The 26,881-nt window shown below is 59.4% G+C and overlaps 1 protein-coding gene across 7 annotated transcripts in view; it reads right to left on the reverse strand.

Annotated features, from left to right (window-relative positions):
- Window positions 1-26,881, reverse strand: part of Tns1 (tensin 1) — a 179,403-nt gene that overhangs the window by 78,283 nt on the left and 74,239 nt on the right. For all 7 annotated transcript variants that reach the window (XM_077803528.1, XM_077803525.1, XM_077803527.1 and 4 more), the window contains 8 exons: window positions 24,906-24,947; window positions 13,381-13,422; window positions 12,682-12,732; window positions 7,335-7,384; window positions 4,977-5,157; window positions 2,932-2,982; window positions 1,763-1,885; window positions 1,325-1,389 (listed from right to left, as the gene is read on the reverse strand). In XM_077803528.1, the coding sequence (XP_077659654.1) occupies window positions 1,325-1,389; window positions 1,763-1,885; window positions 2,932-2,982; window positions 4,977-5,157; window positions 7,335-7,384; window positions 12,682-12,732; window positions 13,381-13,422; window positions 24,906-24,947 (605 nt within the window). The remainder of the gene's footprint in view (window positions 1-1,324; window positions 1,390-1,762; window positions 1,886-2,931; window positions 2,983-4,976; window positions 5,158-7,334; window positions 7,385-12,681; window positions 12,733-13,380; window positions 13,423-24,905; window positions 24,948-26,881) is intronic.

A 26,881-nucleotide genomic window follows, 5' to 3' on the forward strand; every position in this document is an offset into this window, starting at 1 on the left:
GCATCTGTCCAAACCTGTGAGGTGCTGTGCTCAGCCCGGGACTTCAGAGCCGGGGGCCTGGGAGCCGCACCAAGTCCCCCATAACTGACCCCGTGTGCCCTTCTCTACCTCATCTCCCTCACCTGTCCAGTGAGGCTGATCATTGCATCTTCCTCAAAAGCTTTATGGAGCTTAAGTGAGGTGACACCCAAAAAGGTGCACATGAGAACACACAGAGGCACACGGGGCATGTTTGTCACTAAGAAGAGGCCGCTGGATTGGACTTCCCAGGTCATCAAACTAGCCCTCTGCCAGAGGTTCACCCTCACAGCGCTCAGAGAGAACATTTTGAAACGAAAAGACAGATCACGCAGCTTCTCTTGACTCTCCTGTGATTTCCTGTGACTTCCCCACAGACTTAGAATAAACTCCAAGGTCCTCAGCAAGGCCCTCAAGGCCGAATGGCTCTGTTCTTCCAGCTCCTCCCCCCTCCTTCCCTGGCTCCAAGGCCCCAGCCTCCTGCACCAACCCCCCATGGGCTGGGTCCTGCCCCTGCACTTGGCCTGCGAGACCCTCTCCAGACCTCACGGGACTCAGCCCTGCATGGGGTGTCTGCACCAGGTCGCCTGTCCCCCAGGCCCTCCCTGACCACGCACCCCTCCCTCGCTGTCTTTCCCTGTCTCTATTCTTTCTCAGTCACCGCCACCAGATGCTACTGATGTAACTGCTTAGTTAACGTCTGCAAGGACTTCGCCCTCTGCAGTCTTCCCTACTAATGGTGCAAGGCATAAGGGTTGCTCAACAGTCGTGGCCGACACATAAATGAGGAAGTGGATGAATCTCTGGCCTCCTGCAGAACGGAACCAGAACCGGAATCATCCACTGTCTGTTTCCTATTCTTGCTCTAAAACACCCAGTGGGATCAGGGCCCTGCTGGCCACAGGCAGAGGGATGGATGACATAACTTCTAGAGGATTCCACCAGGTTCTGATCTGATCCAGCGTTTCTACCTGCTCTTCCAGGGAATCAGAAGACAATTGGGTAAGGACAAGTGGCCCCCAAAAGCTGGCTGGATGGGGTGTTCGTGACTGGGGTTGCCCCCACTGTGGCCCCACCAGGGCCCCAGATGGGTGAATACCCCTCGCTCCTGAGCTCCGTGCACAGGCTGCTGCCTCAGGGCCCTGGCATGCACCATCTCCTGTTCTGAGTCTCCCACGCCCCCTGGTGACCTCTCATGCCCTCTAACAGATCCTCCCAGCCCAGGGAAGGCAGCGGCCATGGGTGGGTGGGAAGAGGGTGTCCTATTGCTGATGGTTAGAGGGCGGGAGGCTCCGGGCACCCTTACCTGGCAGAAATGTTGCTGTAGTGCATGTAAGCCGCGATGACCACCCCTATCCTGCCTTGGTTTCCCTGGAAGAGGAAGAAGGCTTTATGTCTAAGGCCAGCCCTGCCGCCCCCGAGCCTGTCCAGAAACCTAGGAGGGAAGGGAGCAAGGGCTGGAGAGAGGGGCGTGGCTCCCGGAGAGAGCAGGAGGAAGGAGACGCCGGGGAGGGAGGCAAGGGGGAGCGAGTCTCCAAAAATAGCCGAAGACCTAAGCTGGTGTCCCCTGCTTCTTGGAGGTGACCCCTGGGACAGAATCTGTTGTCCCCTAGAATGGTAAAAACACATTGATGGACTTGGGTGCTCATGCAATCCAAGACAGGCAGGTACGCACACTCCTCCAAGTCCATTCAGTTTGTGCTCACGCATGCGCACCCCCCTCCACCACAACACCCCCCCCCACCTTGTTGTGTAGAACGACGACGTTGTGCGGGTCTGAGTTGAGCCAGGTGTCCATGGCCTTGCAGATGCTGCAGATCTTCTCGAGGGCCGGGGTATGTAGGTCAGGCCAGCCAAATTCCAGTACCTGAGGCCAGAGCCAGGAGAGAGAAGAGGACGCCCAGGAGTGAACCCGGCCAACGGGGCACTGCACCAGCCACCAGTACCAGGTGGCCCCAGCAGCCCAACAGTCCCTCCCTGCTCGTCAGCCCTGCTGGGAGGCAAGGAGTGGAGGTCAAGGTCATGGGCCAGGCTGGAGCCCCCAGGCCCACGTCTCAGCTCCATCCTAGACTCACTGTGGGGTCTAAGGCGAGCCGTGTCCCCCCTCCCAGCCTCAGTTTCCTCATCTATGTGTCAAGCAAAGGCTTGGAGCCAAGGACCCCGAGGTCTGCAGCTCGTGACTGAGCTCAAACATTCAGAGGAGCTACGCGCATGGCCCTCAAGCTCCCCTGCCACCGACAGCCCTGAGGCCTGGAGCAGGACAGGAGAGGAAAGGCAAAGGGCTCTGTGGCTTCGCCGCTTTTCTCCAGGCCCTGGACAGTCAGGCCACCCACATTGGGAGCCAGTCGAAAGTCGTCTGCAGGTCTTCTGGCTCCTCAGAACTTTTCCAAACTCACAGGACTTTAAGTAAACGAGAGCTAGAGGGTCCCCTGGGACACACCTAACCCAGACCACCCACTCTCAGGGGTGCAATCTCAGGGAAGTCTGCCACCAGCCCAAGATCACACAGCAACAGGCCCCAGAATCCAGGATGGGGGCAGACATTCATGGCAAAGCCCCGCACAACCCACGGAGCAGACCAAGTAGTCACTGTGGCAGGAACATCAAAGCTGCCATTCCCAACCGCATGAAATCTCACAATTCCACCCACCCAGAGGCCTTGCGGGCTCCCCAGGGGGCGGACCCGGGTAGGAGGCCACTGCATGAGCTCTGCCCTCCGCAGTTTGCATTACGGAATCAATCAATGTGTTACTGTCCTTTTCCAGATATAAGATGGCACTTGGACTTCAAGTAGTTTTTTTCCAACTGTCAGTTGGTGCTTTCCCCCAAGATTCCAATGAGGGAACCACGGGAGGGGGATCTCTTCTCCTCTCTCCCAGGAGGAAAGTCACCCCAAAACGGCCGTCAGCTCACCTTGGAATGGAGCTTCGTGATGTCAGGTCTTCGCTCAGAGAGATTGAACAGCTAGGAGGAGACAGAGAAAGGGACCGTGAGTGAAGAGCAGAGGGTGCCAGGAAGCCCCGGTCACATGGGGAGGGTGGTGTCATTACCACTCCTCTCAGGAGCCCGCTGAGCTCTCGGGGCCAGGGGCTCGCTGGACCACCTGTGCTGCCTCGAACCTGCTCTCCCCGGATGCAGCTGGATGCACCCATGGACACGCACTGACCAACAAGGGCTCAAATGAGGTCCTCAGGGCAAAGGGGAAAGAGCGATGCAGGCCCCAGGCATGCCCCTCCGCGCGGACATCCTGACCAGAGGGAGGGAAAGGTGGAAGGGAGCCCGGGTTCTGAAGGACAGCTGGTGGCCGGCTCTGGTTTCCGTGTCACATGCTGACTCCGAGCCTCCTCCTGAGACAATGCAACGTCTCCTCACCAGTCACCAGGGACGCACCCCTCCCAGCTCAGGCCCTTCCATGCCTGACTACACCCTGTGGAACCCCCAGTCTCTGGCAGTCCTCTCTCCACCCCCTAAGGGGTGGGCAGAGCTGGCCACCTCCAGCCCACAGCTGGGGAAACCACTGTCCTGGGAGAGCAGAACCTACACCCAGCAGGAGGGAGGGAGCCAGGACAGAGCACAGAGGTGACACGGAGTCCTGGACTCCTAAAGTAAGGAAGGGTCTCAGGCGGCTCTCGTCCACTCCTACACCCCATAAAGAAACACACCTTGTTATATTAACCATGGCTGCCACTCAATGAGCACTCGCCCTCTGCCAACCCGACCTATCTTCCCAATAGCCCTAAAAAGGAGAGTGTTACTAGGCCCATTCTACAGAGGGGAAGCCTGAGGCCGATCATAGAAACAGTGAGCACAGAGCCAAGATTGGAACCCTGGCTTTTGGACGTTTAAAGCCCGGCTCTTAACAATGCCCCAACACAGCAGGTGGACGAGCTTCTACGGTGGGTTGAACAGTGCCCCTCAAATTCACACCCACTCAGAACTTCAGAATGTGACCTTATTTGGAAATAGGTCCTTTGTAATAGTTGAGGATCTTGATAGCAGACATCCTGGATTTAAGCTGGGCACTAAACCCGATGACTAATGTCTTCACAGTCTGAGGAGGATGCACAGAGACAGGGAACAGAGCCATGTGAAGGGGGCAGAGAACCGAGAGATGCACCCAGCCAAGGGGAGCCAGCCAGAGCTGGGAGCACCAGAAGCTGCAAAGGGGCAAGGAAGGACTTTCCCTCAGGGATTCAGAGGAGCATGGCCCTGAGGACGCCCCGATTTCTGCTGCTGGCCTCCAGAACTGAGAGGCACTAAGCTTCTGTCGTTTGAAGCCATGCAGTTTGTGGTCGTCCATTACCCAACCCTAGGACCCTCGGGGCCTCCTCCCGCCCACCTCTGCTCCCCTGCAGCACCCCTTCAAGGGGACATGTGGCCTGTGGGTCCAGCTCACATGCACCCCCTTGCAACACCAACCTGGAGCCAGGGCCAGGTCAGCCTTCCTGCATTAGAGGGGACCTTCACCAGCCACCCACCCACGTCAGGTGTCTTCTGAGCCAGCCACCAGGTCTCCAAAGACACATGTAACCACGACTCTGCCCTAAGACTTCTCAGAAGCACAGATGCTGGACTGGGTCTGCCACTGACCCCGTGGCCTGAGGCAAATACCCCACCTCTCTGCTCCAGCAAGGGTCCCCTTTCCAGGGCTGAACAGGGCCTGGCTTATAGCAAGTGTTAAGGACATGAACTAGGGGTGTTATTCTCTTCTGGTCCACACGCACACACACACACACACACACACACACACACACACACACTTCCCAATGCGACACTCTGGCTGCAGGTACACTCCTCAGATAGACTCAGGCAGGAAAGGGAGTGTCAACTCAGGCCACAAGAGATTCCAGAGCTAAAGGAAAGAGGACACATGGCCGGGGACCGGGGGACAGTAGTGAAGAGGCCGCCCGCAGATGAAAGGGCAGAGGGGCACCAGATCAAGGGTGCCCTCTCCTCACCAGGTAGCTGCCTCCGTGTTTGGACTTGAGCATCTGGGCCACCTCCCGGAGGTTGTTCCGGAAGTTCTCCTCGTTGGCTGTGCTGGGGAAGGACACCGCAATGATCCTCTCCGTGACGTACACCAGGTCCAGCTCACAGCTGTCCTCCATGGTCCGGCTCACACTCGGGTTTCTAGGGAGACTGTGGGAAGATGGGGGCCCACATCAGAATCCCCCGATACAAGCACCAGGTAGTTGTACCCCGACACCTCGTGTGGTTCCCCACATCCAGGCCACGGAGCATGGCTGATCCCCAGCCCAGGGCCGAGGCCAGAGGTTCCCATGGCAAAGCCCATGCAGCCAGCCTGAGCACCAGACAAACAGCTGGGCAGGGGCCGGCGAGGATCTCAGACCGTGTCACAACCAAATGACGAGGACCCCAATTCCAGGTCCCCATCAACCTGTGATTCAACCTGTGAAAGGACAGAGAGCCCGGCCGGGTGGTCCTCGCACCCTGGACGGCCGTCTTCTCTGCTGGAGCTCTGGAGGGGGCGGGAGGCCTCCCAAGAGAAGGAAGCTCAGGTGACATGCTCCCAGAGGCTCCAGGTGGGCCAGACCACAGTGCACATTCCAGCCCTCGGAGGCAGGCCGGCTCCTGTCCTCCTTTCCCTGGCTGTCCCCGCCTCTGGCTCCCCTATCACCTGCAGAGCTGCTTCTCGGCTGTGGCCTCCCTGTTTGTAAGGATCCAGGAAATGAAGGGAGTGCAGAGTCTTTGGTGCTGTTGTGTTGGGGGGTTCTCAGAAGAGGTGGGGAGACCCCGGGGCTGGGCAGCTGGCCCTCCCCTGGGCCCCGGATAAGGGGAGCAGGGGACTCGCATCTTGACACCTCTCCAGGATTTTCCTCCAGGGGAAGGGTCCAGGATGCACTGGGGAAGCCCCCTCTGGCCTCGGGAGGCAGCCGCACCCTCCCACGCTGCACCTTGTCACCTCTGGTGTCACTGCCCTCTCTAGCCGAGGTCGGCCACACTTGGATTCCATTTGGTCAACCTTCCACCACAGCAGGACACCACGGGCACTGGCCAGGGTATTTTAAAGGGATGGGGACTCTGGCGCTGGGGAACACCAGCCCCAGGACACCAAGGAGCCTAGAAGAATCCAGATCCCCACTAGGGTTGATCAGGTCCCAGGTGCTTAAATGGGGATGGAAAGCGGCCAGTCAAGGATGACAATGGCCTCTCCCTGGAGGGATGACAGAGGTCAGGGGAAAGGAGCCCAGTGTGAGTTGGACCTTTGAGCCCCCGCCACTCCTTGCTCCCATGATAAGCTTCTCCCAGCAGCCACTGATGTGGGGCTCAGACCCTAGGACAATGCTGACCCAAGGACAGCCTGGGACAAGAAGTCACAAGCACTTACACCCCCCAAAAGGGATATGAAAGCAGGAAGCCTGGTCCACTTTCCTCCCCACCCTCCAAAGCCCCTCTGTCCTGGCTCCAGGGAAGGGACTGCACTGTCAGACAAACACTGAAGGTCAGCTCCTCTTTCCAGCTTCTCCTTCAGCACAGCAGGGGAAGGGAGGGGGACACTGTCACCATCGGCAAGAGTCAGATGCAGCCCATCCTGGGCACTGACCTGCCTGGTGCTCGGGCTGGTTCCCAGGAAGGATGCGAAGGCAGAACAGCGCCACCAGCTGGGAAAACTCAGAATCACACCCAGGCTGCCCCAAGTCAGTTGTTTGCAGCCACAGGGAAAAGAGAGGGTCCTCTAAAAACCCACTTCCAGCCGGTGGGCAGCTGAGTCACAACCTCCAGGGGATTAAGCCCCCCGCCAAAGCTGCCATTCTCACTAATCCCAGAAGCTTCAGGGGGTGAAGGTGAGGCAGAGAGGGTGGGGACCCAAGCCAGAGAATATGGACGCAGATATATCAGTCTGGATGGGTGAGGCACGGCCCCCTGGGGACCCACACACACACACACACACACAGAGACCCCTTTTATAAACCTCCCCACCATCGGAAACCCCATCTGTGGACAAGGAGATCTAGCACAGGCCTCGATGCCAGAGGTCCCCACTCCTGCTTCTGGATGGCTGTGTGACCTTTAAGAAGTCACCTTATCTCTCTGAAACTCAGTTCTTCATCTGCCAACACGTGTACCTTGCAGGGCTGGTGCAAGGCCTCCGATGAGCTCATGCAGGTAAATAAAGAATGAGCTCAAGGTCTGGCTTAGCCCTGGAACACGAAAAATGATGGCGGCCAAGGCCATCTACCCATCCTTCACTTTGTGACTTCAGTCCTGGGGACCCAAGGGTAAGACTTATAAAGAACACCCACAGCGACCCCACAGCCTACACCCCTGCCCCTTCCCCGGGGGGCCAGGCATACCTGACAGGCTGCAGATGGGGCTGGATACTCGGGGTGACTCTAGTGGAGCCCTGGGAAAGAGAGAAGAGACGCAGCATTACAGGGGGCAGGCAGGACGCAGGAGGGGAGCCGCCGAGAGCCGTGAGCGGGAGCAGACAGGGCAGCGGCCAAGCACACAGCCTCTTCTCCTTTCTCTGCCAACATTCCAGCCCTGCCACCCCGACGCCTCAGCAACCCAGCAACACGAAGCCAAAAACAGTCCGTGCCAATCCCACGTGAGCCCGCCTGCCCATGGGCGAGCCCCAAAAGGACAGAAGGAAGAAGTCCCCAATGTTGAGAAATACACCCCTCCCAGGCTGGTGCCACCTGCACTGGGGACACAAAAATTCCATTAACTGGGACAGACACACACTTTCCGCTGACCTCCTGGACCCTTGCAGTAGGACCCTAAGAATACAGACTACCCCAAAAGCATCTGGAGGAGGAGGGCGAGGTGCCCCGTCCAGCTCTGGACATGTCTTCTCTGACACTGTCATCCCACACACCCTCCCCTCCTTGAAAGCAGCCACATCCCGTCATTCAGCCAAGAGTCTTGAGACAGAACAGTCAGGCATGTCACATTCGAACAGAGCCAAGGGCCACGGCACTGAGCCACACTCCTAAGAATGCAGTCACTATGACCCCCGCTCCCCACTCCATTCCTGGGTGGCTCACTGCACACGATTAGGCAAACGGACCCAAGTTGGTGCCCCAAACCTTCCAGGGCAGCAGAGGGTCAGAGCCCCTGAGAGCGCAGCACCAGAGCCCCTCAGACCCCAGGCTCTGGTCCAGCACCCTACTGGGCTGACTTAACCCCCTGAGCCTTGTGAAATGTCACGCGTAAGATGGCACAGCCCTCCAGACTCGAGTGAGGAAGCAAAGGAATCGTGCATGCCACGCCCTTTCCTTGTGGCTGGCATCAGCAGATGACAGCTGGTGCTCCCGTTACTGCCACGGAATCAAGCGCAACTAACAGGGAAGTTGCTGGAAGGGCAGTTGGGACGGTTCCCCTTATAAAAAATCCAAACCCTGCATCCCCTACTCCCAGCATCCTCTACCCTTACAACCATCTCACAAGATGCAGAATCAGGACACCCAGGGTCGAGGTGGCCAAGCCCTCCAAGTGTCACGGTACCCACATGCCTCCCCCAAACCCACCCTCCCTGACCACCCACTAGCAGCCAGCTCTTGGAGAAGACAGGACCCCAGTCTGCCAAGGAGGGAGACGTGAAGAGCAGAGTGACTCACCCCCTAGTCCCTGGGAAGCTGATGACCAAGCAGGATCCATTCTCCGACCTGGGACCTGACCCAGGAGCCCCTTCACCCTCTGCCGGCCCTGCAGTGCCCAGCTCCCGGCTGAGCCTAAAGTTAGGGCAGCTTGCGGAGAGGAGGGCTCTTCACCTGCCGCCCCAGGCAGGCGGGAGAAGGTGGTGCCCGGAGTGCCTGCCTGGGCTGCTCTGGATCCCAGCGGCTCAGCAGCCACCACAGCGCGAGGACTGAGGAGCCAAGTGGGGCTGCTGGGCGGAGAGTGCCTCAGCCTCCATCCGCGGCTCTCCTGGCCCCAGGACGCGGGTTTGCATGAGTCAGGCCAGGGGGTGGGGGGTACGAGGGCTGTGTTTGGTTCTCCAGCCCCAAACCAGTCTGTTCCAAACCTACCCACCCAGAGGAGCGCAGAAACCCAGCACTTCATCCATCTCATTTCACTGGTCCCTGATGAGGAGTCCCTGACTCTCCCCAGGCCCGGGCCTGGCTCCAGGTCCCAGGGCCACCCTGCTATAAATAACCCCTGGGGCTTCATCTGCCGCTGATCCACAACCACTTTTGGAGGAAGCCACCACAGCTGCTTCGAACAACTGGAAGCCACGACTCAGCCAAGGCCTGAGGTGTGGCCAAGAACATGGGTCCAAAAGAGCCCGAGGGAGACATGGGGTGGACGGAGGCGAGCTTGGCCAGGGAACTGGGAGCCAGGGGGAGGCTGGAGCCTCCAAAGGCGCAGGGCCGAGGAGAGGGAGCAGGGCCAGGGACTGGCTCCCGTTTCCCCACCGCCCTCTTCCCCACCTTACGACACTCCACATTCCTCAGCCTCCCCGCCCCAAAAAAAGCCGGGCAAGATAAATAAAAACTTGGCCCCAACAGAGTCTGGCCACGCCGCCTCCAGAGGTGATAAGGCAGAGTCCAAGCCTGCTCTGCTCCACAGGGCAGCGGGGCGGGGAGGCCGGCAGGAAGCTGCCCTGGACACTGACCCCACGGCAGAGGATGGGGACGAACAGCTGGACTGTCATCCCCTGATGAATCACTGGGCTGCCCTCGAACCCATGGGGCTTCCTGTTTTCTGCAGGGCGTGGGGCACGTGACCCTGGCTGCAGTGAGCGACGTGCAGGGACACCGCCTCGGGTGGAGGCACACAGCAACTCGGAGAGCCGCGGAGGGCTGGGCCCGGGGCAGAACACCCAAGTGACCTCCCGCCAGGGGCTGAAGCACACCTAGTCACGTAGGCTTCTGCAGAGGCCCGGGGACAGGTCCAGGGCTCCAGGCATCTGGGTACCATGAATCACCGGGTGTCCCCTTGTCGGGGGCCCCGGCTCCGTGCAGGCCACGCTCTCGGGCGTGGAGGGGTAGGTCCCTGTCCACTAAGGGGCCCACCGGGGGAAGGGCTGCTCCGTCTCATGGCACATCTGCAGGGTCTCCACCTGGCCCACTCAGAGCCCTGGGGACAACGACTAGAGGACGTCACCAACTTTATTTTAGAAAGGACAATAAGTCCCCCCCCCCTGCCTGGGATCCTATTCTTTTCCTCTCTGGGGATCTCAAAGTCCTTAACTCGCGTATCTTTGAACTTCTTCCTAGCTCCTCCCAAGACACAGACCAATAATAGAACTTTTGATCCAACTCCTTAGGCTCCCAACAGAACCCTCGCGTACACTCATCTCCAAAACAGTCTCTCCTTTGCCAAAAGAGCACCATGAAAGGAGGTTCCACAGCCTTCCCCAGACAGTGTCTTATTTTCCTCATGATCAGGAAGTTCCTCCTGGTATCTAGCCCTCATCCTTCCTGCTACAGACTCTGTCAACTTTTTTTTTTTTTTTTTTTTGCCTTGGTCCTCACTGCAGGCGGAGTCTGTTCTCATTCAGACACTCCTGGGTGACTCAAGGTCAACGACCCTGGAGACCCCTTTATTTGCTGCCTCTTCCCTGCTACATAGCCAGGGCGGGAAGCCCAGCCTCGGGTGGGGCTGTGGGAAGAGTCTGCCTTCCGAGAGGTCCACAGCCCATACACCACACCTCGAGACCAAAACAAAAACTGTTTACTGACCCCGAGTCCCCAGGGGTGGAGAGGAGGGTCTGTAAGGAGCAGGGGGGTGGAGGGGTCGTGCCAGGCAGCAGAGACTGGTGACCACCGACTTAGGGCCTGTCCCCATTCCAGCGACTCCTCTGGGCGCTGTGGCCACACTTCCACGCCAGCCCCCTGCAGCCACATCCCTTCCTCTCTCCTTCCTGCTCACTAGCCTGGATTTTTCCAAAACAAAGTGCGACACAGGGCACCGCACCGTCCACACACTGCGCCGCGCACCAGCTCTGGAGGGGTGAGGGGGCAGCCGTTCCCGGTGCTGGTCCTGGGCCGCTGGCCAGAGGCGGGGACAGCTCCACAACAGACGCATTAACACAGCAGCCCGCCGGGCGCGCTCCTCGCCCGAGGACAGCAGCAGAGCCCGCGGCTGGCCAGGGGGCCACCTCAATGGTCAGAAAGGGTGGCCACGGGAGTCAGGAGCCAAGCGTCCTTCCTCCCCAGCAAGCTGCGGGCCATCTTCGGGGCTGCCCCCTGTGGAAGGCTGCTCACCTTCCACACACTCCTTCAACCAGACCAGCTAGACTCACGGTGCCCTTCTGTCTCCAAACCAGACGACACCCTGACCCTCCCAACACACAAACTCACACACACACCTTCTTCCCAGATCAACAAATCGTTCTCCTACAAAAATAAAAGGCCTTCCATCTTCCTAAAGGGTCCCATAGGCACCAAGGTCAAATACAACTTTGTAGTCAACAGTTCTTCATGACGTCTAACCTCTCTCTCTTGCTGCAGCTGTCATTTATAGGCTCTGTCTGGCCCAGAATCGAAGTAGAGGGCAGCAGCTCTAGGCTTCCAAATGTGCCCAAGCTTCATGGTTTGGTTCACTGGCTATGACCCTGTCCCCCGGCCAAGGGACAGGAGTCTTGGATGACACCAGATCCAAGTGACAATTCACAAAGGGATGGAATGGCACTCACAGACTGGCCCACGCCTCTGTCTCCTCATCTATAAAATAGGGTCAGCCTCTAGAGAGGGGCGTAGGGAGGATCTGAAACACCCAGCCCACCCTTCCCCCTAATCCAAATAGCAGTTGTCAGAATGGCTCACGTTTATTGAGCACATAGTATATGCTCTGGCTACCTAAAGCTAATTCACTCTCCACAGGACAACATACTAATCTCCCCCGACCCTCCAACCCAGGAACATGACAAACCTGGACAGAAGCCCCTCCCCATACACGCCTCCACAGTGGCAGCTCGCACACACACCTTGAACACAGCCTTCGCCCCCGACTTAAGAGGCATGCTGCTGCTCCTCCTGGGGGCCCCGTGCAGCCTCTGGGTAACTCCACTCCGTATATCTGGGCACGCAGGCAGCCCCAGGGCAGCGTGGCAGTGGCCGTGGGCTCACCGCAGGAGTGTGGCCGCCTGCAGGAGCTGCCTCCCCCACCTCCCCCAGCACCTCCCTCCAGCACCCTCCCCACCGTGGGTCAGGCAGCTGTCAGATGATAGGGCCTCATGCCATCAACAGCTCCCCCTGTGCCAACCGCCAAAACCACTCCCTGTTCCTCCACGGAGCGGGCGGTGAGGCTGGCTGGGGAGGCCAGCCCTGGGGCCCGTTGTCAGAGGGGCAGGGAGGACAGGAGAAGCCCCTTGGTGGGGTCTGCCCCGAGGGCATGGAGATAAACCCAGCTCAGAGCAGGCTCCTGGAGAGCCCCGCGCCCTTCTCGGGGGTCCTTCCACGTAGGGAACTGGCCTCTGTCCTCTCACCAAAATGCAGAGCAGAAAGAGCCCAGGGGACCCGCAAGCCCCACTTCCAGCCCCACGGGGGACTCTGCCATGCCCTCTGCTCAGCCCGGTCCCTCCCGCCGTGCCTCTGCCCATGCCCCGTCCTTCCACACTGCTCTCACTCGCCAGCCCACAGGCATGTCCCTAGAAAGAGCGTCAGACCCACATGGCAAGACAGGTCTGAGCCCTCGTCCACCTCCCACCCATCACCCCAGGGAGCCAGGGCCCCCTCCTCTCCCTCCCACACTCACCTCTTCTTCCAGACTTTTCCGTGAATTTCCACCCCGGGAGGCTCCTTCTCCCTGTAGACAGAAGGACGGCAGTCAGAGACGGCATCTCGGCCACCCCTGCTGGGGTGCCGGGGGTGAGGGGTTTGGCAGAAGGGCCCCGGAAACTTGTGTGGTCTCTGTTCACCGAGGAGCTGGCCGAACCCGCCCATTTCCATCCCAGGACACTCCTGCTGGAGATGCTGATTCCCATTTTGCAGAAAAGAAAACTGAGGCAGCGTTCACGCCCTGCACACAATTAGAACCTCGGCACAGTCGGGATTGGATCTCAAGTTCTCCAATCCAAACCTGGAGTTTCATGCTGGCCACTGCCAGGAGACCCCTCTCAGGGGCTCGCCTCAGTTTCTCCGCTGCAGAGCCCCCCCCCTTCCTCTCCCGCTGGGCCCTGAGGGTGTCTGTCTGCTAAGTCGGAAAGCTCTGTTGGGAAAGAGCTTCCCCACACTCTGCATAGTTAATACAGAAGCCCGCATTTAACCCTTCCTCCCAGCTGCCCCTCCCCCTCCCCCTGCTCACCTCCCAGGGTCACCAGGGTCACCAGCATCCCGGCCAGTTTCCCCAAGAACACCAAATCTACCCCAGCAGGATGTCCCAGCCACATCCCCCGGCGCTCCCCAGCCTCTGCGTCTTGCCCAGGTGGTACCCAGCCAGCCTGCTGTCACTTACTGTGTCCATTACATTCTTTAGGGCACTCTCAGTGGTGATGGGCTGTGGACAAAGGCAGAGAACAGTGTGAGGCCTCAGGCATACTGTCCCCAGGGCTGGTGGCTGCAACAGGGACCTGCTATCCCCAGGCTTGGGAGGCAACATTTGGAAAATGGAGTCGATCCTCTTAGTATCAGAATCCTCTTTATTCACCGGGGGCCCTCGGAGCTGGCCGAAACCACCAGTTCTACAGGCCTTCAGCAAGGACCCTCGCCAGGTGTCCAGTGCTGGCCTCTGACCCACACGGCCACTGTCCCCTCAAAATGCAACAAGGAACAACTGTACAGTGGTCTTGCTCCTAACAGCCGGGCATTTTCACCTGCACTATTTATTTACAACAAGATTCCAGACAGAGAGGGACCATGGTGATCGGTCAGGCCCACTTTACAGATGAGAAATTCAGAGTGTCCCCAAAGCAGCAGCTCTAAAGGGAACAACAGGATTTGAACCCCCATCTCAGGCTCACACTTTGTGCCCTTTGCATGAAGTCACAGTAGCCTGGGACAGAAACCTGCCTGGGTCCTATTTCTCCAGTGAGCTCCACCAGACCCGGACCCTCCTTGCCTGGTCCCACATCTGGGTCTTGCCTGGTGGGATGACTTCCCCTCTTTTCCTCTGGAGAGAGTTTCCTCCTCCAGGAAGCCCTCCCAGTCCACCCGAGTAGGGAGATCTGAACTCCACCCTGCCTGGCCATCTGGGCCACTTCCTGGGTCCGGAGTGGGTAATGATCTCACTGTGGGATGATCTGCCTTGTTTTCCCAACAATCGTTTCCTGATTCTTATTCTATCATCAACCAAAATAGATTCAAAGCAACATTTTTACCAACTCAGTTGAAGACTCCCTTGTGCCAGAGACCACCCTTGGTGTGCAGCGGTCCCCATAAACACCCGCGGACTGGTCACCCTGCAGCTATCCTTCCTCTGCCCAAACCAACAGAAGAGCTTCCCACAAAAGCATCCTGAAAAGTGGGGCCCCACAGCAGGAAGGAGAACTGCTGTCCCAGGCCCACCTCCTGACCACAGTGTCCAGGGCTCCCTCTCCAGCCCAGTGAAGGGGCGGTGGGCCCTTGACTCAGGCAGGACGGAGCTCGAATGCAGGGGAGGAGACAAGCCATGGCAACGAGGCACCCAGACAGATGGGATGATCTGTGTGTCTCAGAACAGGAAATAGCTGTCCCCAGACCCATTCCCAAGACTGGAGGGATGACTGTTCGTGACCACAGGGGAATGGACCCAAGAACTTCTGAAGGCTGGGGATAGGGGAGGAGCCGTGGGCGGAGAGGGGCAGGGAGAGGGAAAGCAGGCTGAGCTGGAGGGAGCCATGCTCCTTCTGGAAGCATCTACCTGCCCTGCCTGGAGACGGGGCTGAGGCTTCCTGAGCAGTCTAAGGCCAGGGCAGCGTGGGAGGCGAAGGAGACAGGATCCAGGGACACAGTGCACACGTGAGCCACGCCCCACCCCCACTCTCAGGGGTCCCCACCTGAAGCCCGAGGATGGCTCTAGAGGAGACATAAAGATGCCACCTTCTGCCCCTCCCAGCTCAGCCCTAATCCCAACCACTCACCTCCCCACATCCCCACTCCTGAGCCCTGGAGCCCTGGGCAGGACATATATGAGGCCACCCGCAAATCCCCAGGGCTCCCTGCCCAGGCTGGGCAGCAGCCGGAGCTCTCGGAGCCACCTGCTCAGGCTGGGCAGGTTGTGCCTCCTGCAAAAACCCATCCCACCCACCCTTCCACGAGGGGTCAGCCTGCCCTGGGGAGTCCTCAGCCCGCTGGCCCTCTCTGCTCTCCAGGGCTCTGTCATGCTCATGTGGAGGCCTCACGTCCACCAGGATGGCCAGACTGCTTCCTCTCTGAGCAGCTCTGGTCCCCTGGAGTGGGAGGCTCTTGGAAGGCAGACCCCAGAATGTTCCACGGGCAGAGTCAACACAGGACGGGATGAGAGGCGAGAGGCGAGGCCCGAGCTCCCAGCTCCACAGCCCTTGCTGACCGCTCGGCTACCTTGCCTCTGTAGAAAGGACGCGGGTGGGCTGCGGAAGGAACCCAAGTGCCTGCCCTAGGCCCCTCCGGTCCCGGAAGAGCCCCTCCACTCCCTCCCCTGAGTCAGAAGTCCTAAGAGGCCCAGGTCTCAGCAGGGTGTGAGCCCGAGTCTCAAACTTAAGCCTGCCCAGGGGCTGCTGACCCACGAGGTCCGGCTCCCCCAGAGGGTCCCCGCCAGTCACATCCACGGAGGGACCGGGAATCACCATTTGCACCAGGTTCCTGGGTGACTCTGAGAAACCCCAGCAGCCTGCAGCCCACCTGGGCCACACCCAGGTCCCCTGCTGCTAACTAGCTGGTACCCTGAGAGGGTCACTCTGCCCCTACTGGCTGTCTAGGGTTCTTCTGTGGTGACCAAAGGGTTAGGCTCATAGAGCCTGGGGCAAGGGACTCTCCGTGCATGTTGGCCATGGCTACTGTTTATCCTCTCAGCCTTGGGGCCACCCCACAGACCCCAAAGCCATCCGGACCCTCCTGCCAGCGCTCCCGAGTGTGGCAGGGGGCAGACAGGAGGGGGGCAGAGTCAATAGGAGAAACCGCAGGCCTCAGCAAAGAAAGAGCAGCTTTCTCTTCCTGCCAGCCATCATCCGAGCACCAGCCCCTCTGTCCCCACCCTTCCCCTTGCCAGCTGGAGGCCGGCCACAGGGTGACACTTGCCAGAGATCAGATGCCTTCCACATCTTTCGGAGGCATGCTTTCTGAGAAGCTAAAAATTTCCAAGAGCCCCTCCTGACCTAAACACCAGAGCTGTCCCATAGCGAGAGCACACCCAGCCCCCGGCACAAGCTCCCGGGGTTGAAGTCTGTCCCTCTGTTCCCGCCCTGCCAGTCCCAGGGCCACCAGTCTCCCTCTAGACCACATCCTGGGCCCTGCAGGGAGACAGGGGCCACTGGGTAGCTATCAGCCACCCAGAGCTGTGGTCGCCTGAGCTGAGCAACAGCCCCAGAGTTCAGATGGCTGCAGAGAGCCCCTGTCACCCTCTCACTAAAATATAAGCCACTTCCCTACCACTCCCAGAGCCTAGAACAGTGCCTGGCACGCAGAGAGCCCTCACCACCATGCTGACCCTTCACTGGCCACGCAACTGGCACCCTAGGGATCCTTAATTTCCACCTTTGTGTAGTTTTTGGCTGCCCACGACCTTGGACCTCCACCCTTGCTTAGTTTCTACACCTGCCGCACACGCACACACAGGACATCTCTCACGCCACATCAGAGGGTCTTGAGACCTCATCCCCTCCCTCCTCCGCTCCACAACTGGGATGAGATGCCGAGAGGGACGACCCACAGATGTCATGTGGTGAGGTGCATGGCAGAGCCGGGGCTGACTCCCAGGTTGGCGGAGCACCCTGCCAAGCTCCTGGCACTGCCGCTGACCCCGAGTCCCCAGTCAACCCACAGACTGGGCCCCGCGAGCTCGGCTGTAGGGGGCAGACGCAGATGGAGACCAGAGAGGGAGAGCGCCCTCCCTCTGACCACACCCCACCCACTCCTGGGACCAAACCTGCAACTTAAGGACCCCAGTCTTCCCCAAGTGACTCCCAGCCCCACAGGACCGTCCAAAAGCACCCCTGACTCCAGCCGGCCGACTCAGAATCCACCGTGGGGGCAGGTGGCAGGTATGGAACTGGTGCTAGAAGCCAGTCCCTCCTCTCCGTGGACCACCCACTCTAGGGTCTCCAAACAGGGAGACTGGAGCAAGGTGGGCCTGGGTGACGACGACTCAGGCACGACATTTAAGGAGGCATCCCTCTCGGGTCTGGCCAGCACGTCCGCCCAATCCCGGGAGCCATGCCTCCTCAGATCCTGCACCTGAGGTGCCTCCCCTCCCTCCCCCAGTCCTGGCCGGGTCTAGAGATGAGACAAAGTTAAAGCAAGATAACACCTCCTCATCCAGTGCTGAAGAAGCCCTGGACACCGCGTCCGCCCCTGGCTCCCCTGACCAGCAATTCTCCTAGTCTCCCTGGGAGGTCAGCAGTATCCCATTTTACAGAGGAGGAAACCGAGGGTCCCAGAGACTCAGCCACTTGCCCAAGGCCACACAGTCACCAAGGAGAGCTGGCGTTTGACCCTTGCTCTTCACAGACCACCGGTGCTGCCCCTCCCCTTGCTGGTGCTAATCTTCCTCCGTCCCTCTCACTCTCGCCAGCTGCCCTTCTCTGGGGAACAAACTCTCTCTCTTCAGCTAGAAGAGACCAGCGGCAGCACTCCCGGGTCTCAGGGCCTCCCTGGGAAGAGACTTCTTCTCCCTCCTTCTATAGGAAGAGGAGGAAACGGGCTGCAGCAGGAGGGAGTGAGATCAGACAACAGAGAGCACATCCTGAATTGGAGGGTTGGGAACCTCGGGGTCCATAAGGGAAGCTCAACATCCTTCCCTCATTTTTTTTTTCCCAAAAAAAGACACAGGCGCCCTCTCCATCATGCTCCACCCCTCCTCCACTGTGCGGACCCAGAGGGGCCTAAGTGACGAGATGGCAGGCGGGGACTGCTGAGGTGACTGCCTAGGGGTTCCTGCAGCAGGACCCGTGGTGGCCTGCAGAGAGGGTGGGCTGGGAAAAAATGCATTTGTGGGAAGCTGTTTTGGAGGAAGGAAAAGGCTGGGGCATGGGGGGCGGTGCCCAAGCCTGAGTCCAGGGGTGGGGGTGGGGGACGCAGAATGCGGACTCAGCCTCCAGAGGAACATTCCGTCCAGAATTCCTCACGCCCGCCCCCCCCCCCCCCCGCCAGCTCTCCTTACTCTTGTCCCTTGGGAGGCCTGGAATCCAAGCAGTTTTGTGGGGGGGCCCAAAAAGACCCCGTGACATCACATCTACTGCCATGGGGATGAACTGTGAGGTCACCCGGCACTGCCCACCAGGAGGGAAGGAGCCCAGGCCAGTGGGCAGGCTGGGCGGGGGGGGGGGGGACGGGGCGCTCAGACCAGGACCCAGAGAAAGTTGTTCCAGGCTCACAAGAGAGGGGGCTGGAGGGCAGTAACGGGGCACTGGCGAGTCGGGGGCTGGGCCTGTGCAGTGGCCCTCTCAAGGCCACTCTCAACAGCCATCGCCACAAGAAGTCACTTAATGCTCTGTGCCTCCTCCTCGGGGGCATCCTGGCACTTTGCTGTCACGGGGCCTGAGAAGGAGCACTTTGATCCTCTTCTGGCCAACTGAGTTTCTGGCCAGCTCCTCGGGAGCCAAGGTCTGTCCCTCGAAACCTGTGTCCCCACCTCCCTCCACCTTGAGGAACTGGGAGCCAAGGAGGCGGTGGGCCAGCAAGGGCAGGGGACTGAGGGACGGTGCTGAACAGGCAGGCGGGCCGCAGAGGGTGGCCAGGAGGCCGACCCGAAGGGCACGGGGAGCTGCTGCAGGGCCGTCTGCTCCCAGGCAGGCCGGGGCCACCAGAGGAAAAGAACAGGCCCAACGTGATTAAGTGGAAAGCTATGCCCGACACCCCCACGGGGGAGGGACTGGGCAAGCCCACTCCTGTCCTCAGCACCTCCGCCTGTGCCCCAGGGGCCCAGCACCCAATCCTGACTGGCGCTGGGCAACCCGGGGCACCTCCACCAGCCCTGGCCCAGGGCCAGGCTGGAATATTCTGCACTCCCTTCTCCACGCAGCCCCAGGACGCTGTTCCCCTGCACTCCCCGCTGCAGGGCTGAGCTTCCCTCACCCTTCTCCCAGGCCCTGGTCACTCTTGTCTGAAGCCTCTGCACCCCTGGGCATCGGCTCCAGCCTCCGCTGGCCTGCCCTGCCCTTCAGTGGCTACACCACCCCCAACCCCCCGGGGCCACCACAGCTGGCAGCAGATGGCCAGCTCCAACCCTGCTTTGGGCCACTTCCCCCCTCAAGGACCCATAATGGCCCTTACTGCTTAGTACATCAAGTTCAAGTTCTCCAACCTGGCTGTGGACTCCTGCATAACCTGGCCACTTCCCCGTCTGGTGGACCTCCTCCATGCATGCCACACTCACCCCAATGCCATTCCTGCACTCACTGTCCCCCAGCTCCAGCCAGGGCCACCTGTATGATACTCAAGGCTGCCCAATCCCATCTTCCCCACAGAATCCCGTCTGTTTCCAACCTACCACTTCTGGAATGCCCTACCTCCTCCTTCCCTTTTGCCTTTTTTTTGGCTCAGATCTTAAACCAGCCGTGCCACAGAAGGCCAGCCCACCCAATCACTGCAGCGCAAGTGAAGAGCTCTTCCCCGAAACCCCAAGGCTACCTCTGAACAGAGGCCCAGAGTTGGGCGCCGAGGAACGTCCACGGTATAGCTCTCCCTCTCTTTCCAAATGAATCGCAGGCCCCCTAAGGGCAGGGCTCCCACGTGGGCCTCTTCCAGGGTGGCCAGAGGGGAGGTGGTCAGCATGGTCAGGGAGGCCTTGGCCTCCAGGGACGGTGGCCCTGCACAGCCCAGCTTCAGGGAAGGCCGGAGGCAGACTAAGGACCCCCCATAGGCAGCCCCCAAGGGGAGGCGTCCCCACTGGGCCTCACACCCCCCGTGTCCACCCATCAGTGGACACTAGACAGCCCGGTGGGCCATTTTCAATGTTAAGAAACTCAGCTTTATGCCCAAATCTCCTCTTGCTCACAACATCTTCTAGTGAAACCTACTAGGCTCTGCTTCAGGGTACAACCAAGGACAAGTCCATTGGCCCCGTAGCACATGCCCACCTGCCTTCTGCACCCACCCCATGTCCCCGCTCTGGAATAACTGGCCCTAGGGGAGGCACAAGGTGGGCTGTTCAACTTCCCTCCCTACGCTGAGGATCCCCTGGTCAGGCTCCTCTCTTGACATGGCTCCATTTTCCAGGATTCCCCAAAGATGACCACCCATGACCACTCAGTGCCCTGGGGTGAAATGCATCTGGCCCAGGTTGAAACACGGCCATCTCCATCCTGGATGGACAACAGGCCATGAGCCGTCTCTAAGAGCAGTCAGCACCCCACTGTTCTTCCATGGGGCAGCGAGTACTGATCCAACCCTGGGCACCTTGGGGAGGTCATTTTAAAATCTTAGGGCCCGGGTGTTTTCTTAGAAAAGAAGTCCTGGCAACTCTGGCAAGGAAAAAACAGTGCAGCCCTAGCATGTTGGCTGGCACATAGTAGGTGCTCTGGAGTTACTTGTTATTAGGATGGATAGACAGACAAACCCTCTCCCAAAGCCCACTAGCTAACAGAGAAGCTAGATATTTAGAAAGAGGGACAGGAGAAGCCCAGCACCTGGTAACACAAGGTTCTTACATCAGGAGCAGGCTCTGGGGTACCTGGGAGAAAGCAGACCAGGGTGTGCTCGCGATTCAGCCCCCGCCATGCTAGCTGTGTGACCATGGACAAGACACCCACCTCTCCTGAACCCTAGTTTGCTCCACTGTACAATATGCTCTTCCCGCCTGCCCAGGATGGGCTCGGGCCTGCCCAGGTCTCCAGTGACCTCATGTCATGGGAAGGACTTTGAAAACTGCGGGTGCTACGCAAATGACAAGTGACGTTTGTCATTATTAGTGGTTAGGAAGGTGGACCCTGATGGCAGACTGCTGAGTGGAAATCCCACTCTCCCTTTTAATAGGTCTGCAGCCTTTAGCCTCCGTTCCTCATCCCGGATATCGGGGATAAAGCCCAGAGCCCCTCCTTTGTACCATTGTCAGGATTAAGAGAGTTTATTTTGAAAAACTTGCAACAAAGGTCCACAAAAGGATTAGCACTTCACTGTCGTTGTAATAAAAGACCCCCTCACATGTGGGGAGAGTTCCAAGATCCCCAGTGAATGCCTGAAGCCATGAATGGTACTGAATCCTACATGTACATGAAGAACTTTTACCTTTTTGCTTAAAGGACTCACTTTATGGTTGCTCTTTTGTATGTTCAAATGATCAGCATCGACTTTTGGGCTTTGGACCCATTTTGGAGGGGAAAAAAGGGCCACTGAGCACAGCACTGCAATATCATGATGGTTGATCTGATAACTAAGATGGCTACTAAGTAACTAACGGGCAGGTAGCTTATACAGTGTGGATACACTGGACATAAGGATGACTAGTGTCCCTGGTAGGGCAGAGCCAAATATCAAGTGATTCTACCATATCACTTAGAAGAGCACCCAATTTAAAATGTGGGAATTGTTTGTTTCTGGAATTTTCCATTCAATAGTTTTGGTTCTCAGTTGAGTTTGGGTAACCGAAACCAAGGAGCATGAAACCTTGGATAAGGGGAGGCCCTGCTCTATGACTGTCCCCGCCCCCCATCCCCCTCTTCCCCCTCCCACTCCCCATCCCTGCCTCCAAGTCATTCCACAAGGACATCCTGCACCCCCGCCATGGGCTGGCCTGTCCAAGGGAAGCGGCCTGCACACTGTTGCCCCCCTCGCCCAGGTCTCCTGGGTGCCAGGCTGCAAGGGCAGAAGGTCCTGGCAGCTGACGACCTTGGTGGCCACTCCATTGGCTAATGCCACGGGGAAATTCCTCCGACTCTTACTTTCCAGAACTTGAGAAGAGCTGCCTCAGCTCTTTCCAAGGACCAGGAGTGTCCATGGCAAACAAGCCCTCCCCTCGCGCATCCTGCCCCCTACCCCCGGAGGGCCCCAGGAGGGGGCCGACCCTAGGACCCTTCTACCCAGGCACTTGGGCAACATCTGTTGAGTAAGACGAAAACAAGGGGTTGAAGATTAAGCCACTCTGCCCTGGCAGCCTGGGCAAGGACTGGAAAATGTGTTTGGCCAGCAGGGCCCGGAGCTGGGCTGAAATTGCGGGTCCTGAAATGAGGGGCGCTAATCCTGGGGGGGCGGGTTGAAACAAGACCAGAGAGAAGGCCGAGGAGAGCTGGGGTCACAGGGAGCCAGGGAGAAAACAGGACAGACCAACAGATGGACAGACGCACCCTGTGAGGGGGCAGGGAGGCCGCGGAGCAGCCCTGCTGAGACCGGAGGGCAGGCAGAGAATGGAAAAGGAAGGAAAAATACAAACCCGCCCTTTCCTCCCTCCTGTGAACCTGTTCAAAGCACTTGGCCGTGAGGAAACAGGTGCTGAGTGCTGGGGGCCACTTTTCCCTGGTTTCCCCTGGGCCACTTTCCCACTCTGGGGACAGCAACAGAGCGCCAGCTAAGGACAGCTGCCCCGAGGTGGGTCCCACGGGCAGAACTCCACAGCCCCTGACGGCAGGCAGCAGGGTCACCAGGAGCCACAGTGCCCCAGCTCCTGGTGTGGCAGACCTAACCTGTGCCAGGCATCAGGCTGGGTGCCGGCCTTCCAGTAAACACGAGTAGAGAACCTACTGTGTGCAAGAAAGCAGGGGCACAGCAACCAACCAACCAAAGACTGACCTCTGGTGAATCAGAGGATGGTTTGTCTAAGGGGCAACCAAAGCAGGGAAGAAAGACGAGGCTGACTTTTGAGGGAGGACCCGATGAAGAGCCCTGCAGGTATCTGCAGGAAGAGCATTCCAGACAGAGGGAACAGCAAGTGCCAAGGCCCTGAGGCAGAATCGGGCCTGGTAGGTTCAAGGATCAGCAGAACGGCCCGGTGGCTGCAAAGGGAGGGAGGGAGACACTGCTAAAAGAAGATGAGGGAAGAGGGACCTGTCACGTAGGGCTGGACAGGCCAAGTGGGTGACTTTGCTCATTTTATTCTTCACCCAGTGGGTACTATAGTAACCCCCATTCTAAAGAAGGAAACCTGAGGATCAGAGCAGCTGAACTTTCGGTTCAGGGTCACACACCTGAACTTAGGGAATGGGGGAGAAGCACCTGGGATCGAGGGGAGCAGGGAGCAGGATCCAGAGAGAGGAAATGGAATTCCCTGGCTCTGAACCACTGATGGGAAGTTGGGTTCTGACCCAGGCGCGGAGGCCGAGGAGCAGGGTGACGCCACCGCTCTACCGCTGGGTGGCTGATCCAACCTCCTGGGGGTCAGAGGCCCCCTCCACAGGTGGAGCCCACCCCAGAGACACACAGACTCCCCGGGCCTCCCTCAGGCAGGCCAGCTCCCTCCCGTCGGGAGCCTCGCCTCAGCGGGAATGCCAACCTATTCCCCTTTGTCCTGACCCCTGACCTTGCCTCCCATCAACAAAACTCACGAGACTCCCAGTGGCCACACAGCTGGCTCCTCCTGGTGGTCCCTACCGTGGACCCTAACCTCCCCAACCTGCCAAGGACATTCTGTTCTGGGCCACAAGGTGGAGGTTCAGCAGGAATGAGGAGAGACACGTGTTCCTGCCTCCCCACCCACCCCCTCAGGCTCCCACGGGTGGCCAGTGGCCGTCTGTGACCCCTGAGAGGCTGGTCTCTGGTAGTTCCAGGCCAGGCTGCTCTGGCCCACCCCCTGCAGCACCCGGCCCCCGAGCCCTGCTGTTGCCAGATGACCTCGGCCAGGCTCCGTGTGACCAACACCTCCCATCTGGAGCACAAGGCCAGGCAGCCGAGGCCCAGGGGGGTCCGACCCTAGTGAGCCAGGACGAGGGACCTGCAGGGAAGGAAAATAGGGCCTGGGCCAGGCAGAGAAGAGCGACACTACCCTGGACCACCAGGGAACAGGGAGGCAAGGGACGCGTCTGCACAGAGGCCGTGGGAGGGTCCGGTCCCCCCTTCTCTGGGGCAGAAAGGAAAACCAAGGTCCAAACAGAAAGAGGGGGACCAGCCCACCTTCACATAGCGAGTGGATGCGGGTGCAAAAGGAGATCACGTGGCCTGTGTGCCCAGTCAGGGCTGAGCAAGTGGCCACGTTGGTAGGCGGGATGGCTACAGCTGCGGGGACACCCCAACATCAGCATCGCCAGAGACACCCCGCAGCAGCCTGTCAGATGTGTACCCATGGTGCCCCCAGGACACGCGGGCACACGTGGGGACCCCTTCCCCTGCGCTCCAGGGGGACCTGTGAGGCCTAAGAGGGGCGGGGAGGAAGCGCTGCCCACAGCCCCAGTCGGTCCAGCTGGGACCCGTCGACAGCAAGTCCCTGAGCACAGCCCGCAGCTCGCGGGGCCTGCCCCTGTCCAGCTGCTCTGGAAACCTGACGGGGGAGGAGGGGGGAAATGTCAGGAGGGCAGAAACGTGGAGCCAAGGAGTTCAGGGGAGGGACAGAGGTCACCTGGATGTGGAAACTGGCTGGATCGTCTCATCCATCCCCCTGCCTCTCCTGAAGGGCACTTGACCCGGGACAGGCAGACTGAAGAGGATGCCAGGGCACCCCCTGGTCCTCCAAGCCCTGGGACAACAGGCACCTGGCCAGGCCTGGAGACGTACAAGATGCCCTTTTATGGGATTTTCCAAGGACTTGAAGTCTCGAGATTGGACCTAGCAGGCCCTGCATCTCATCAGAAGAGACCTCATGACTCACTTCCTCCCCGTCCAGCCTCAGCCCAGGGACGCTGACCCCTCTCCTCCCACCACGGCCCGGCACTCGGTCTGCAGCACACTCGGGGCCAACACAAGCTGCAGGAGGGGCCGGCAGGGGAAGGCACGGCTGTCACTCACCACCAGTTCATGGTTGGACGGAGGAATGCACGGGGCAGCCACCTGTGGGAAGAGCAGAGAAACGGCAGGTTAGCATCTGTCATGGGCACAGACCCGGGCCTCCTGAGGTCACTCCATGTGCCACCTCCATGTGAGACACCCCGTCCCTACAGGCACACATGATCCCTCCCTGGGGGAGGGCACCTCAAAAGGCCACCAGCAACACAGAGAGATGCTGAGGCAGTGGCACCTGGGGAGGAGGAGGGGACGCAGATGGCAAGTCTGATGGAGCGCATGTCACCATTACAATGACGCCCAAAATACCAGACCTGGCCTGGGAGGCTGGAGGCCAACACACCAGCATCGTAACAATAGAGGCTCATGGGATTCGGACTACGGTTGGTTTTCCTTTGCACTCTGTCGGTTTGTCTGCAGCGGGTAAAATGTCGAAAAGCCCCGAGAAGACCTCCAGAGAAGGAAGAGTCACCCCCTCGGATTCTCCCCAGTGCCAGAGCATCTCACCCAAAGTGAGAACCGCAGGACCTTGACTCCGGCCAAGTTTCCCAGAGTGCGGGAAGCGCGCCGGCCAGGGGCCTGCAGGCTCATCCACAGAGGCCGCGGGTGTCTTCATCGATTTCATCTCCTCCCGTCCCCTCTGATCCGCAGAAGGACCTGGCAGCCGGGCCCCCAGACGTGGAGGAACCGGAGGGTGGCGAGGGGCAGGCCGGCTCCCCGCTCCAGGGCTCTCTCCCTTCCGGCCCCTCGCCAGGCCAGGCCGCCAAGCCAGCACCCTGACACTTGTGTGGGAATTTATCAGAGACCGCCTCTGCCCCTCCTCTCTAGCTGGACACATTTTTCTTGGAACTCAGAGCTCCACCTTGGCTCCAGTTCCCGACCCAAGCACCAGGCAAGGGGCCCACACAGGGGACAGAAGGGCGCTGTCCCTCAGGCATCAGCGTGTCTGGACACGAGCCCTGAGTGGCCAAAGAGAGGGCAGCCCCTCCTGGCCACCACCCGTGCTGCCTGATGTGAGGTCCCCACTGCCACTGGCTGCGCAGTGGCCACCAGGCTGGCCCCCTCCACCTGACCCGTGTTGCCAGCCCTCAGGGCTCTCCGGACTTCACACACCAGCCCAGACGAGGACGCCCGGGTGACTGTGTCCAAGCTCTGAGGGGATGGAGGAGCCAGAGTGAGCGTCCCCGGGTTCTTGGGCCAGTCACGTGACGGCCAGCTCACTCTCCAGCAGAAGGGCCTCAGCTGAGTCCTGATGTTTGATTCTTTCACTCAACAGTAGGCCAGGACAGAACCAGATGCCCCCGCCACACACACACACACGCACACACACACGAATAATATCAATACTTAATATGTCCCAGTGACAGGCTTTAATATAAATGCTTTACTCATGGAATTCTTTCAATAACTCAGTAGAGACTGTCATATCCCCAGTGAGGGATGTGAGTGGGGCACAGAAAGGTTAAACAACCTGCCCAAAGTCACACAGCTGAAAAGTGGTTGGGGTTTAAGCCTCGGCAGGCTGATTCCCAGGACAAGATGTGAAGTGGGCCTTATCAATCAGGGCCCCACTTCCAGGAGAATGAGGAGAGACGGAGACGCTGTTCCCAGAAGCCGGGGCTCTCAGTACACCTAAGCAGGAACCATGGGTGACATTTCAGAGGAGGTCCCTAAGGGAACTAGGCCTGGGGATGGGGTGGAGGGAGACAAGGAGGGAACAGAAGGTCCCCGGGGCTGCCTATGGCCTGCAGGACCCCCTGCCTGCCCTGCCCACCAGACAGGGTCTCAGCCGCAGGGGACACTGCTGTCCTTGCTAGGCACAGCCCCAGCCCCCACTGTGATGGGGGACAGGAGGGTTGAGTCATGGGTCCGACCCCAGGGTCTTCTCCCCAGACTCACTCTGTCACCAAGGGTCTCAGGTCCTGGGGGAGCGGGCACCACACACAGGACGGCGCCTTGCTGTGGGACCCTGCCTGCAGGAC

This window comes from Urocitellus parryii, chromosome 1 (genome assembly GCF_045843805.1).
Source record: "Urocitellus parryii isolate mUroPar1 chromosome 1, mUroPar1.hap1, whole genome shotgun sequence".
Lineage (NCBI taxonomy): Eukaryota > Metazoa > Chordata > Mammalia > Rodentia > Sciuridae > Urocitellus > Urocitellus parryii.